At 33.6% G+C, this 13188-nt stretch overlaps 2 protein-coding genes across 3 annotated transcripts in view; both read left to right on the top strand.

Annotated features, from left to right (window-relative positions):
• Window positions 1-2171: 2171 nt before the first annotated feature.
• LOC106301842 lies at window positions 2172-3920 on the top strand. 2 transcript variants are annotated; one of them, XM_013738327.1, is made up of 3 exons: window positions 2172-2476; window positions 2869-3127; window positions 3215-3920. In XM_013738327.1, exons 1-3 carry the CDS (start codon window positions 2396-2398, stop codon window positions 3745-3747), a joined length of 873 nt encoding a protein of 290 aa, XP_013593781.1. In that variant the 5' UTR covers window positions 2172-2395; the 3' UTR covers window positions 3748-3920. The 2 variants fall into 2 exon arrangements, with proteins under 2 accessions (XP_013593781.1, XP_013593780.1); XM_013738326.1 differs by having other exon boundaries at window positions 2869-3920.
• Window positions 3921-12155: 8235 nt separating this feature from the next.
• Window positions 12156-13188, top strand: part of LOC106306800 (vacuolar protein sorting-associated protein 35A) — a 5947-nt gene continuing 4914 nt past the window's right edge. The window contains exons 1-4 of the mRNA XM_013743554.1: window positions 12156-12324; window positions 12488-12584; window positions 12681-12804; window positions 12931-13116. Of these exons, the coding sequence (XP_013599008.1) occupies window positions 12229-12324; window positions 12488-12584; window positions 12681-12804; window positions 12931-13116 (503 nt within the window). The 5' untranslated portion in view covers window positions 12156-12228. The remainder of the gene's footprint in view (window positions 12325-12487; window positions 12585-12680; window positions 12805-12930; window positions 13117-13188) is intronic.

Below are 13188 nucleotides of genomic sequence, written 5' to 3'. Positions count from 1 at the left end.
TGTCGTCGGAATAACGTTATTCCGACGACACACCGACGATTTTTTCCCTCGGTATGCCGCTATTTTCTTGTAGTGATTATTTGATAATAATTTTCTTTCTAATATTGTGACATGTGTTTAAATATATAATGATTAAAAATATATATAATAAGATAATAAATTTCTTTTTTGAAAAAACTACATTTATATTTCACATCTACATTTAGGTTTAAGGTTCCACATATTATTTCTACAAAACACAATAGTATTTACAAGAAAAGTATTACCTCTGATTTTCTTTAATTTCTTGATGCAACTCAACTTTTTATTGTCCTTATTACATCTTTTAAGTTTTTGATACAACATAATTTTTAATTTTGATATTGTTGTTGTACATGAGTATGTGTGAATATGATGGATATGTGTTTGTATGTATAAGACAAAATAAATAAATAATTAAACATAATTTTTTTTCTAATAAAAATAAAATAGTTGTATAAAAATCTAAAAGAAAAACTAATTATAAAATAACTAATTTCTTTTTAAAAGTCTAAATAAAATAAAAATTAGAAAAATTATCTTACTTTATTTATAATTAACTAACTTTACTTTTAATAATTTTGTGTTAAAAAAATAAAAACAAGAATTAACTTCAAACATTTCACCTGATATGATTGTGACATGTGTCAATTAAAAAAAATAGATTGTGAATGTGTAAATACAAACTTCTTATTTTCCTAAAATCCTAAAAAAAAGAGATTTCTAAAAACAAATTTCTTTTCTAATCTTAACCAATTAAGATTCTTTTTTCTTTAAAAAAAAAAAAATCTTGACTAGAGAGAATGTAAAATTTTATTTAATAGTATTTTTTTACTAAAAAAGTTAATGATAAACATGATAGTAATAATTATTTAATTAATAAGAAAAATTGTAAAAATATTAGTGATATTGAAAAAAATTAATTTTGAAAATGCAACTTTTAAAAATACTTAATATTAACTGGAAATAATTATTTAATAGAAATTTTATTTTTCTAAATCCTAAACAAAATATAATTGTAAAAGATTATGTAATATAACTTCCTTTTTAAAAATCCTTAAAAACTGTAAAAGGATATTTGATAATTGCTCTCTTTTTTTATAAATAAAATTCTAAACAAAAGAAATTTGTATCATATTTTTAAGTCGTAACCAAACGAGAATTGTAAAAATTTATTTGATAATATTATTAAGAGAGTATTTGATGATGGACATGATCCTAAAATTTATTAGTTAAAAAGAAGTGTAAAATTAGTATTGATACGAATAATAATTTTAAAATTATTTATTAATAACTAAAATAGCTATTTCATAGCAATTTTTTTTTCTGAAATTCTAAAGAGAAGATAATTGTAATAGGTTATATGACAGCAATTTTTCTTGTCTAAAATCTTAATAAAAATGGTAGAAGAGTATTTAATATTATTTTTTATATATTTTTAATTGTAAATAAAAAGGATATTTATAAAATATATTGTTTTCCTTTTATTAAAAAGTCCTAGAAAAATAAAATTTTAAAGACTTATTTAATGAAATATTAAATTTTAGTACATAAGAACATGTATAATGTTGTCATTGACTCGATTGGTGTATTTGACTTTCTTTTTTTTACTTTTCATTCAATTTTTTATTTCGGGTTGTGTTTAGTTTAAAAGTTTAGGTATAATATTTTCTCTAATCCTAACTACAAAGTTTATAACAATTAATCTATGCACAATGATTATAAAATACAAATATTTACTTGAACTTATATATGAAAACGGTTTTTATTATAAAATAAATCTCAAACAAAATATGTAAAAACAATCATCAAACTATAATAAAATGATTTATTATTTTATGGTTTTATTAAATTAAAACATCAAACAAGATAACGGGCTCGTATCTTGTAAATTATATAGATTTGGTCAAAGATATTTTGGTTAAGAAACTGAACTAACCAATTATCGAATCAAACCATAACCAAATGAATTTAGTTAACTGCCGATATAACCGAACCTGATTCAAAAACAAAAGGTTCTTCTATGGGCCTTTCTGACATTATATATAGGCTTGCTTTTGAGTCTTAGAACTACTATTCGTGCAACCAAACACACCTTTTGTTCGTTATAAGGCAGCCCGTGCGTCTATAAATAAAACAAAGGCAAAGAAAATAACAGACAAAAATTGTGGATCGGAGAGCTGCGAAGCCTGGGAATTGTCGTGACCGCCCTTGGTCGTTCTTCTCTGATCTTCGACTTCTTTGTGACAAAATCATGTCTCTCTCGATTGGGTTCTCCAATTCTGTAGCGGGATAAGAGAAAAGTTCACACTTTCGGATTCTCTCGTAACCAATCTAGGGTTTCGCTCTGAGTTTTGGTCTGTGATCGTGGGAGAGAATGTCTCGGTGTTACCCGTTCCCACCACCTGGTTATGTACGAAACGAAACTCGGGATGAGTCTCTGATCGGATCGATCAAGGTTTGTTGAGCAATTAGAAAAAAAAACCATGGCTTTGGTTTTTACTGCTTTGAATGTCCTTAGCTCATGTGATTTCTGAATGCTCAGCTTCCTGTTTCACGAGTTTTGGTTCATTGTTCGATCTTGTCTGAAAATTGAAAAACTTGATTTGGCTTGAAAGAAAGAGAAAGCATGAAAGTTCACTTACTTAAAAACTGTAAAAGCTTGAAACTTTGATTAACTGCAACTCTTTAAATGGGTTGGGTTAAGATAAACAAGTCAAAGTAGATGACTTTGTGAAGGAAACTTAAGGCATTAGAGTATGTTATTGTGTCTCTTTCTTTTGTCCTTCCCAATGGTTTTGAAAGTTATGGACACTAACTGTTGTTGTTCCATTGGTTTTGAAAACGCAGGGGACAAAGGAGGAAGTTAAGAGAGATAGAAAACACAAGAAGGACAAAAAGAGGAAGGAGAGAGATACTGAGGCTGACAACAGTAGCAAGAAGTTTGATGATGGTCGCGGATTAGTAACAAACAATGAGCTTGAGTGCTTGGAGAAGAGCTCCCTTACAGTGGAACTTGAGCATCAAACGTCGTCTCAGAATTCTTGTGATAGCAGACCGAATCATATTCAGAGTCCGCTCCTCCCCGATGGTAGGCAGTACGGCTCTGGTGAGTTTGTTTGTTTACTTGTTGTTGGGTCTGTTTTGCTTCACGTGATGATGATGACACTCTTTCTTCAAATTATTGGATTTGAAGAAACCAGCATACGGGTCTTGTTACATGGCAAAGAGCATGAACATCAAGATGCTGAGGTGATGCTTACCAACAAGGATCATAGCGAGTCCCTTGCTCATACTTCTGCAAATGAAGCTCCACTAGACCCTTTAATTGTCTGCCAAGAGAAGAGAAAGAGAGAAATCACAACAAAGCTCAGTAAAGAGAAGAACGCAGTTCCTCTAGAATCAGACAGACAAATCAGTAAGCCACTAGGTAAAGAGACTCATCAAGAAACTGTTGGAGCTTCGAAGCTATGCAGAAAATGCCCTTCTTCCACGGCTGTGCGGTTCTTGGATCTCATCGAGAACTGGGCTCCTGATCTTGTCGAGAGCAAGCTCATTGACACTGAAGATCAAGAATTGTGGCTGGTCATGAAGGTTGGTGCTAAAAGACATCATCATCAAGTTAACAATCAGACAACAAGCAATGGAAGAAGTTCGATAGTGTGGCCAACTGCTCGGTTTCTTCCAGAAGCCGAACTACACGCATTGCCATTCACTGTTCCGTTCTGATTTTCTCAAAGCTTTGGTTCAGAGAGGAGTTGACATGACCAGCAAATTGTTTCCCTATATGTATTTTTAGATAGCATTAAAACTTGGAGATATATATGTGATTCTTTGCAGATGCACAGTTATATATAGTCGACAAAAAAAAACAGATATATAATAGTAAATCATTTTCATCATTATGTGCCTCTGTGTACTACTCATAAAATCCGTAATGGTGCTGCCATGAGTAGAGACATTGGAGAGCTGAGTGAGTTTGACGAAGGAAAGCCAGACTTGAGCAGAGAAGAGCCGGACTTGAGAAGAGAAGAACAGGACTTGAGCAGAGAAGAATCAAATGAGCTAGCCAGCTTGTGGAGTGGACCAGTAACCAGATCAAGACTGAGAGCACAAGAGAAGAGCCTCCAACACTTAGCCAAATCCAAGGGGCTTAAATCAGAATAGGAGAACCAAGATAAACCAGCTTGTTGGTTTAATTTTATTTTAGTGTAATTTGATTTCATTTAAATTAAACCAATTTCAGGTAGGATTATGATTTATTAAAAACCAATTTCGATTGGGTTTAGATTAGGAATTAGATTAAACCAGCTTGGTTTATGATTAGGGTTGCTAGGGGTTTTCTATTTATCTTTCTACGCAGACTTTGTGAAAGTCATTCAACTTTTCAATCAAAAATTTAAAGCAAAGAGTTGTCTCGTTTCCTGCTTTCTCTGTTCAGCTAAAGGAACATTGATCTCACCTTAGGGAAGGAATTCCTTAGTGAAAACCATCTTAGACAATACAGGGTAATCTTGTGTGTTTGAGTAGCAAACCATCTCTGTCGCCATTCCATAGCTTCAGAGAGAAGCAGGGAGATCAGGCTATACAACCAGCAACAAGGAAGAGAGTTGCAGCAAACCAGACCTTGATCTTTAGTGAACAGCAACTGGATGACCTAGCAGCCGAATTCTTCAATCAGATCATGAGAGGACGTGGCAGCAAGCAAAGGTGGGAGAGATCTGACCTAAAAACGTCCAAGGAGAGAAATTTACTTATTTTGGATCAGTTTGGGCGCTGGTCTAGGGTTCCACCAGAGACAAGAGAGAATATCCAGCTAGTTCCTGAGCTATCAACAAGCAAGGTTTGCAAAACAGGAAAACAAACTTCTAAGCCATGCTCACAAACGGCGGAGAAGGAACCTGAGAAGGTACCTGAGATTGAATCAATCCTAAACATTCCTTTTCAAGGAGAACATTCAGTAATTCCACTGAAGCAAGAGGAGCACGTACCAGTAGCCTTGAGTGGTCATACCCTTGATCTAACCGAGGATAAAGAGGAAGAAAAACTTGATGCGGCGCTTGTAGTTCATAAGGAGTCATCTGCGATTTTGATTGAACAAGGTGGATTCATTAGATATGCTTCTGACTATTCACTGATCAGGCCTCTTGTTTGTGTGAAATTCAGTCTCATGGACCACTTAAAACTTGTCAAAGAGCTGCACAACTTCATCTTTGAACCAGGAGGAAAGCTATATGAGTTTAAGAGCAACAACAACATTCTGGTGCAAAGAGCAACATCAAATCTGAGTATGCACGAAACACTCATCTTCAATGAGCAGGATTTGAGGTCAAATCCTTTTAAAGGAAGAGGGGGGAGTGTAGCTCAAATCAGCAGCAAAGACAGGATAAAAGAAAGCAAGTCGAATTGCATCAACTACATAAAGACTTGCAGCTTTGGCCTCATCATCCTAGACCAAGACAAAACGTGATTCATGCTGATATGAGGTCTATGGAGAGCTTGTATCACACGCCATCAATGTGTGGAAAGACCAGGGATGGCCCAGGAGAGGCAAGGCACGGTCCTAGACTCAAGAGTGAGTATGGGGATCATTGTACACGACCTCCTGATCAGGAGAATCATGTCCGGCGATTCACTTTGATTTTAGATCAAGTTATGCTGAGAGATGACCAGAACTAGCTTATTCTTGGTCAGATGGGATTAGTACGACCACTAAAGTGTGGTACGAATCTTTACAGCCATAGCAGTGTATGAGAAGCATGATATGAATGCGTTTATCTTAGAAGGTTCGGATTTGAGGACAAATCCTTTTAAAGGAGGAGGGGATGGTGCAGCCATGAGTAGAGACATTGGAGAGCTGAGTGAGTCTGACGAGGGAGAGCCAGACTTGAGCAGAGAAGAGCCAGACTTGAGCAGAGAAGAACCAAATGAGCTAGCCAGCTTGTGGAGTGGACTAGTAACCAGATCAAGACTGAGAGCACAAGAGAAGAGCCTCCAACACTTAGCCAAATCCAATGGGCTTAAATCAGAAGAGGAGAACCAAGATAAACTAGCCTGTTGGTTTAATTTTATTTCAGTGTAATTCGATTTCATTTAAATTAAACCAATTTCGGGTAGGATTAAGATTTATTAAAAACCAATTTCGATTGGGTTTAGATTACGAATTAGATTAAACCATCTTGGTTTATGATTAGGGTTGCTGGGAGTTTTCTATTTATCTTTCTACGCAGACTTTGTGAAAGTCATTCAACTTTTCAATCAAAAACTTACAGCAAAGAGTTGTCTCGTTTCCTGCTTTCTCTGTTCAGCTAAAGGAACATTGATCTCACCTTAGGGAAGGAATTCCTTGGTGAAAACCATCTTAGACAATACAGGGTAATCTTGTGTCTTTGAGTAGCAAACCATCTCTGTCGCCATTCCATAGCTTCAGAGAGATGTCCATAGTCCAGCAGAGTGCTAGTAGCCTCCACGGACAACCCTCTTTCATTCCCCTTCAAGTGATCCAGGAGCAGAAGCCATACCCAAGCTGCACCACATAAGGACTATATGTTCGAATCAAGACTAATAGAATCAAGTGTTATAAAAAAAAAATCAAAGTTAATTTTACATCAGGGTGGCTCACTCGAGTCTCCTTTTTCCTAGAGTGACTAACTGGACTTGAAATATAAATGAATAGCTTGTAACAAAGAGACTATAGAGCATACAAAACCATTTGGTTTTGGTTTTGGTTTTGGTTTTGGTTTTGGTTTTTGTATGTTCGAGTTTTGAAAAATTTCTTAAAATACGCTAACTTGCATACCATTTTAAAAAAACATATTCAATCAAAAATATCTTAACATTTAAGTTAAGTGATTATTGTTTGAGAGAATTTCAATTTTACCACAAATTTGAAACTACTTTTCAAATTATCTTTAGATAACCATTTTCAAAATACTTTAACTTTGTGATAAAAGATTATATTAATTTTTTTAATTATTTATAAATGTTTAAAAGTAATTTATAAACTATTTATAAAAGCATATAAACTCAACCTCCCACTCTAACTACTAAATTATATACAATATTCACTAAACTCTAAACCAAAATGTTAAATTATTTTTGAAAATTGGTAACCAACTCTCTTATTTGTAGGGTTTAGTATTTTGGGGTAGAGTTGGGTTTATAAACTTCTACAAATAATTCTTAAATATTTATTAATGATTTGAAAGAGTTAGTTTTGTTTTTATAAGAAATTTAAAGTATTTTTGAAATTATTATCTTTTAAAAGTAAATTTGAAAACAATATCATATTTAAGGTAAAGTTAGAATTCTCCCAGTTTTCTTCTTTAACTTCTTTTTTGTTTTGTTGGTTTAACGAAACTATAAAATTGGTTTAGCTCAAACAAACGAATAAAAATAAAAATAAATTAGATGGTATTTATAACCTGTCATATTTAATTTAAATATTTAAATTTTAAATTTAGTTTTGGATAATATTAAGAAGATTATTGAAACCAGAATTTGCGTGAAGTTTTTGATGATTTTAAAAATTAAGAGATCTATAAAGATTAACTAAATTAAACAAATATTTTATGAGTTTTTATCAATTTTTGTATGAATTTTCATTAGTTTATTTACTATTCCTTATTTTACATATATTTCATTACTCAAAAAGTTTTTTTTTCTAATATATATATATATATATATATATGTTTTCTAAAAAACGTTCAAAACACTTTTACATAAAATCTGGTTATTTGATATTAATATAGCTCTTTGTTTTTAATAATTATTGTATTTACACTTGTGTTGTTTTATTGATTTATTTTTACTTTTTAATTTTTTGTTCATATAAATATAATTTATTTATGATCGACCTATGTAGTTTTCTTGATTTCAAATTTTGTTGTTTAAAATTGTGTTACAATCTTTATGTGTATGTGTTTTTTTGTTATAAAGATTTTCGTTATATACATGATATTTCTATAGTTGAGTTGTATAAGTAAAATTATAAGAAGTTTATAAAATATAATAGAATTACAAAGTCAATGATAACTAATTTTTAATAGAGTTTTTTTAAATCATTACCAATAAATCACTTATATATTAAAAGAGAAACATTTACAATAAATGTGTTAACACACACATTGACACGCGTCAATCTCACAATCATTTCAACTTTATAATGTTTACGTATCAGCCTCACAGTCATTTAGCAATTAATGTGTTCACACACTAATTTTTTTAACTTTATCGCAAACAATTTAATGTGTTCACACACTATTTTTTTAATCAGCTCATTTTTAGTTTCCGTATTTTTAAAATTTGTATTAGTGAAATGAAGTTCTCTCCGGAAAAGTACTGAATAATATCATTGTTCAAAGAAATAAATTACAAAATCATTAAGATTCACATCAACTAAAATGTCGGAATGTGAATGTTTTTAGAGGTTGCTAGGGCCTGCCCTCCAGTATCTCATTTACTCTTTGCAGACGATAGTCTTTTCTTTTGCAAAGCTCAAAAGTAGGAATGTCAGACAATTCTTAGGATTCTTAAGGAATATGGGTTTCGGGACAACAAATAAATTTCAAAAAATCATCGGTTCAATTTGGACACAAGATTGAAGAAGCCACAAGACAGGAACTACGAGATATTTTAGGCACACAAAACTTAGGAGGAATGGGGTCATATTTGGGCATCCCGGAAAACCTGGGGGATCAAAAGTACAAGTTTTTGGATTCGTCCAGGATCGTCTAAATAGCAGAGTAAATGGTTGGACTTTTAAGTTTTTCACCAAAGGGGGTAAGGAAGTGATTATAAAGTCTATGGTTACAGTTCTGCTAAATCATGTGATGTAATGTTTTCGAATTCTGAAAACGGCAATGAAGAAGTTAACTACTCTTGTGGCACAATTCTGGTGGAGAACAGGGGGTAATACGAGAGGCATGCATTGGAAATTGTGGGAAAAAATGTGTAGTTCTAAGGATGATGGAGGGTTGGAATTCAAAGATCTCACAGATTTTAACACAGCTATGCTTGGGAAACAATTTTGGAGATTAATGGATAAACCGAATACATTATTCTCTCGGGTTTTTAAAGGGAGGTATTTCAGGAATACTACACCCCTGGAACCCATTAGATCGTACTCGTCATCTTATGGCTGACACAGTATTGTCTCTGCTAGATCTCTGGTTAGCAAAAGACTAATCAAAAGGGTGGGAACATGATCATCTATCTCAGTATGGAATGACCCTTGGCTTCCATCCACACGCTCGAGACCAGCAAATAAAAATCAACACAATCTTTACCCAGAACTGACAGTGGATGCTCTCATCGATGGAACATCGCGATAATGGAATTTACAGGTTATTAGGACTCTGGTTGATCCACAAGATGTGAAAATTATTAAAAGTATTCATTTAAGTAGATTTCATACAGAAGATCGGAATGATTGACATTTCACAAACAATGGGAAATACACGGTTAAATATGGATATGAAGTGGAACAAGTGTATCCGGATAGAGAAAGTATGCCACCCCTATATGGTCCTTCGGTATCCCCGCTGAAGGCGTTTTGTTGGAAAGTACGCTGCCCACCTAAGATGAAACATTTTTTATGGCAACTACTGACATGATGTATACCGTTTAAGAAAAAAATTGAGGTCACGAGGAATGAAAGGAGATACAATTTGCGACCGATGCGGAGCTCCCGAGGAGTCAATTAATCATGTATTTTTTGAATGTCCACTGGCGATCCAAGTATGGGCTCTTTCACGGATCCCAACAAATCCATACATATTTTCCACTCAATCATTGTTTACCAATATGGATCATCTATTTTGGAGAGTCTCCTCCGAAATGGAGGATCATCACTTTGCATGAATTCTCTGGTATATATGGAAAGGTAGAAACAAGAAAGTTTTTAGCAATTTTGGATATGGACCCGAGAGATACTCTCAAATTGGCAGAAACAAAATCGTTACTCTCGGCGGAAGCACAAAACTCCCAGACTCAGGGAATGGACCACACTCAATTATCGGTACCATCGTCAATACCGAATATATCAGGTAGATGGTGTTTTACGGACGGATCCTGGAAAATTCAGGATATATATTCAAGACAAGGATGATGTAGTACTCTAGAAGGTTATGATGGACTAATGGGAGCAAGGAATACAAGAGCGAGTCAGTCGCCACTACACTCGGAGATCGCCACTACACTCGAAGATAGAGGCTCTCATATGGGCAATAGAATGTATGAGGAACCTTAGACAGTTCTGGGTTACTTTTGCAACGGATTGTGGATTGTGCTCAATTGGTGAAGATGGTTTCGGTACCAGAGGAGTGGCCAGCCTTTGCAAGCTATTTGGAGGACATAATTTTTTGAAGAGAAGTTTCAACAGCTCAGAGATCATTCATATACCACGAACACATAACTCAAGGGCGGACAGTCTCGCACGCAGTGCAAGGAAACAACGGTATTTTGTCGTTCATATGGATGCAGAGCTACCAGTGTGGTTTGCAGAATCTATATGAGTCTCCTTATGTTACTGACAAAAAAAAAGAATGTTTTTAGAAATTGATAGTTTCGTATCTTGCCGAACTTGGCCATGATTGAGGTTTATGCATACGAAATCAACAAATAATTGTGATTGGTTATGAATTAAGGAAACTGGGGTGAAAAACTTCACACACAAAGTTAGATCTTTAGTTTAGCCAAATATTGTTTTTTTACAAAGTTTTCATATCATACCAAGAATTAGAAACATAATCAGATTGTTAGAAAAAATCAGAAATCATAAAAGCTTTAAAAGAAAAGAAAATTTCGCGAAATCAATCGAAAAACAAAATTCATGTCCCAAGTGAATAGATTACATTATTTTGACGCAACTCTAATCCATTTCACTTGATTGTATCGTGTTTTTATCATATTTACCAAGAACTTTTATAAGAAAGTACACGTTATTGGGTATAAACTATGTCAAATTTTTAACATGTCCAACAATATTTACACGACGCCCAACCAGTTTTATTGGTATTCCAATAATTATGTATGTAAAATAAGATCAACATATTAGTTTTACATTTATTTATTTTCCTTTATATTTGTAGAAGAAATTAAATATAGGTAAAATATTTGGATCCGAAAAACCAAACCGAACTTGATTTGAAAGTAATACCAAACACAAACTAAAACCGATAAAGTACTCAAATGAATCTAAAAGTTTAATATCCAGAAAACCAGATCCATATCCGATTCAAACTGAAATATTTTGGATACCAAAAATATCTAAACCATAATTATATACTTAAATATATTAGTTAATTTAAATTTTATATCTATTAGATATTCATTAATATGAAAATATCTAAAATAACAAAATATATTCAAAATACTGAAAATATATCTTTTTTCTCCATCTAAATATTTAAATTGAAATATTTTATGTAAATTTAAGTATTTAGTCTTAAATTATTTAATTTTTTATGTTTTATATTATTTTTATTTTTGGATTTTGAGGATTAAGTATATTTGGATTTTTGTTAAAAAATACATAATTAAAATAGTTCCCGAACTCAAACCTGAACCGAACCTGCAATGATTCAAACCAAATCCAATCCAAATTTAAACCGAAATTTGTAAATATCTGAATCATATTTAAATTTCTAAATCTAAAAATCAAAATCCAAATAGATTAACTGAATCCGAACGGATATCTGAATGTCAATCCTTTAAAATAATTATATAACAAATCTCTTATTACAACGTAAAATAAATAATCTAATCAATTATTTCACCTCGTGCACGGTGCAGATTATTATCTAGTTTAACTAATTATTAAAAGTGCATAGATCAATAATGGAAACTCAAAATATATATTTTACCAATAACCCCGTTAACCGATTTTTGTTTTGGACGAAAAAAAAAACGATTTTTGTTTGGATTTGCTTCTGGCTTCCGGTTTTCCAATTCTTGGAACGAATTTCGGTTTAGTTTGGTTTGGTGTTTTCTCCCAACCTAACCACGCAATTGTAGATTCTGAATGCTTCTTTTGACCGTTAGATCTAAAGTTAAGTACAACATCGAACGGGGAATATCGAGTGAAGCGTACACATTGCGAAGCATGATATAAATCCCCATCAAAAAAGACTTTCACAAGGTCGTTCTTTGACAAATAGGAAAAAAAAAACCTGAAACCCATCGGAGAGGAGATCGAGATTAGAGCGAAGAATGATCGCAGACGGAGCAGGAGAAGATGAAGAGAAATGGCTCGCCGCCGGCGCTGCGGCTTTCAAGCAGAACGCATTTTACATGCAACGCGCTATTGTAATTCCGCTCTCTCTCTCTCTCTCTCTACTTTCTTCCCGTTCGTTTTTTCCTCCGGGAAAATTGAGAAGTTTCTAAAATTCGTTTGGGACTGTTCATATCATGACGTCGATGTTTGGAGTTAGATAGAAACCCTAATTTTGATTTTTTGGGGAAATCTTAGGACTCGAATAATCTGAAAGATGCTCTCAAGTATTCGGCTCAGATGCTTAGCGAGTTGCGGACTTCGAAGCTTTCACCTCACAAGTACTATGACCTCTGTGAGTTGTTGATCTCCGTCTCTTGATCATATGGTTCGTTTAATCCCTAAATTCAACTTAACTGTGGTTTGTGATGATTTGATTTGATGGTTTTAGATATGAGAGCTTTTGATGAGTTGAGGAAGCTTGAGATTTTCTTCATGGAAGAAACTCGGCGTGGCTGCTCAGTCATTGAACTCTATGAGCTTGTCCAGCATGCTGGTAACATATTACCACGTTTGTAAGTGACGGATACAATCCCTTTCTTGTATGTTTCTATGTATTAGGGAAGTGCCTTTTGGAAAATGGCTTGTTGATCATTTTAAGACCATTTCTTGTTTGTTCATTTTGTTTTTCCCTTGTGTAGGTATCTCCTGTGTACAGCAGGATCCGTTTACATCAAAACCAAGGAAGCTCCTGCCAAGGAAATTCTTAAAGATCTCGTTGAGATGTGCCGTGGGATTCAGCATCCTCTACGTGGTCTCTTCTTGAGAAGTTACCTTGCGCAAATTAGTCGAGATAAATTGCCTGATATTGGTTCTGAATATGAAGGGTAAGCTCTTTTACACACTCGTTTGGTTTGTATCTTCCTAGCAGCTGGGAGTCGCATTGGGGGGGGGGGGGG

The sequence above is a fragment of the Brassica oleracea genome, chromosome C7 (genome assembly GCF_000695525.1).
Source record: "Brassica oleracea var. oleracea cultivar TO1000 chromosome C7, BOL, whole genome shotgun sequence".
NCBI lineage: Eukaryota > Viridiplantae > Streptophyta > Magnoliopsida > Brassicales > Brassicaceae > Brassica > Brassica oleracea.
Note: the sequence above shows the minus strand (reverse complement) of the source record. Positions and strands in the feature narration are given on the sequence as shown.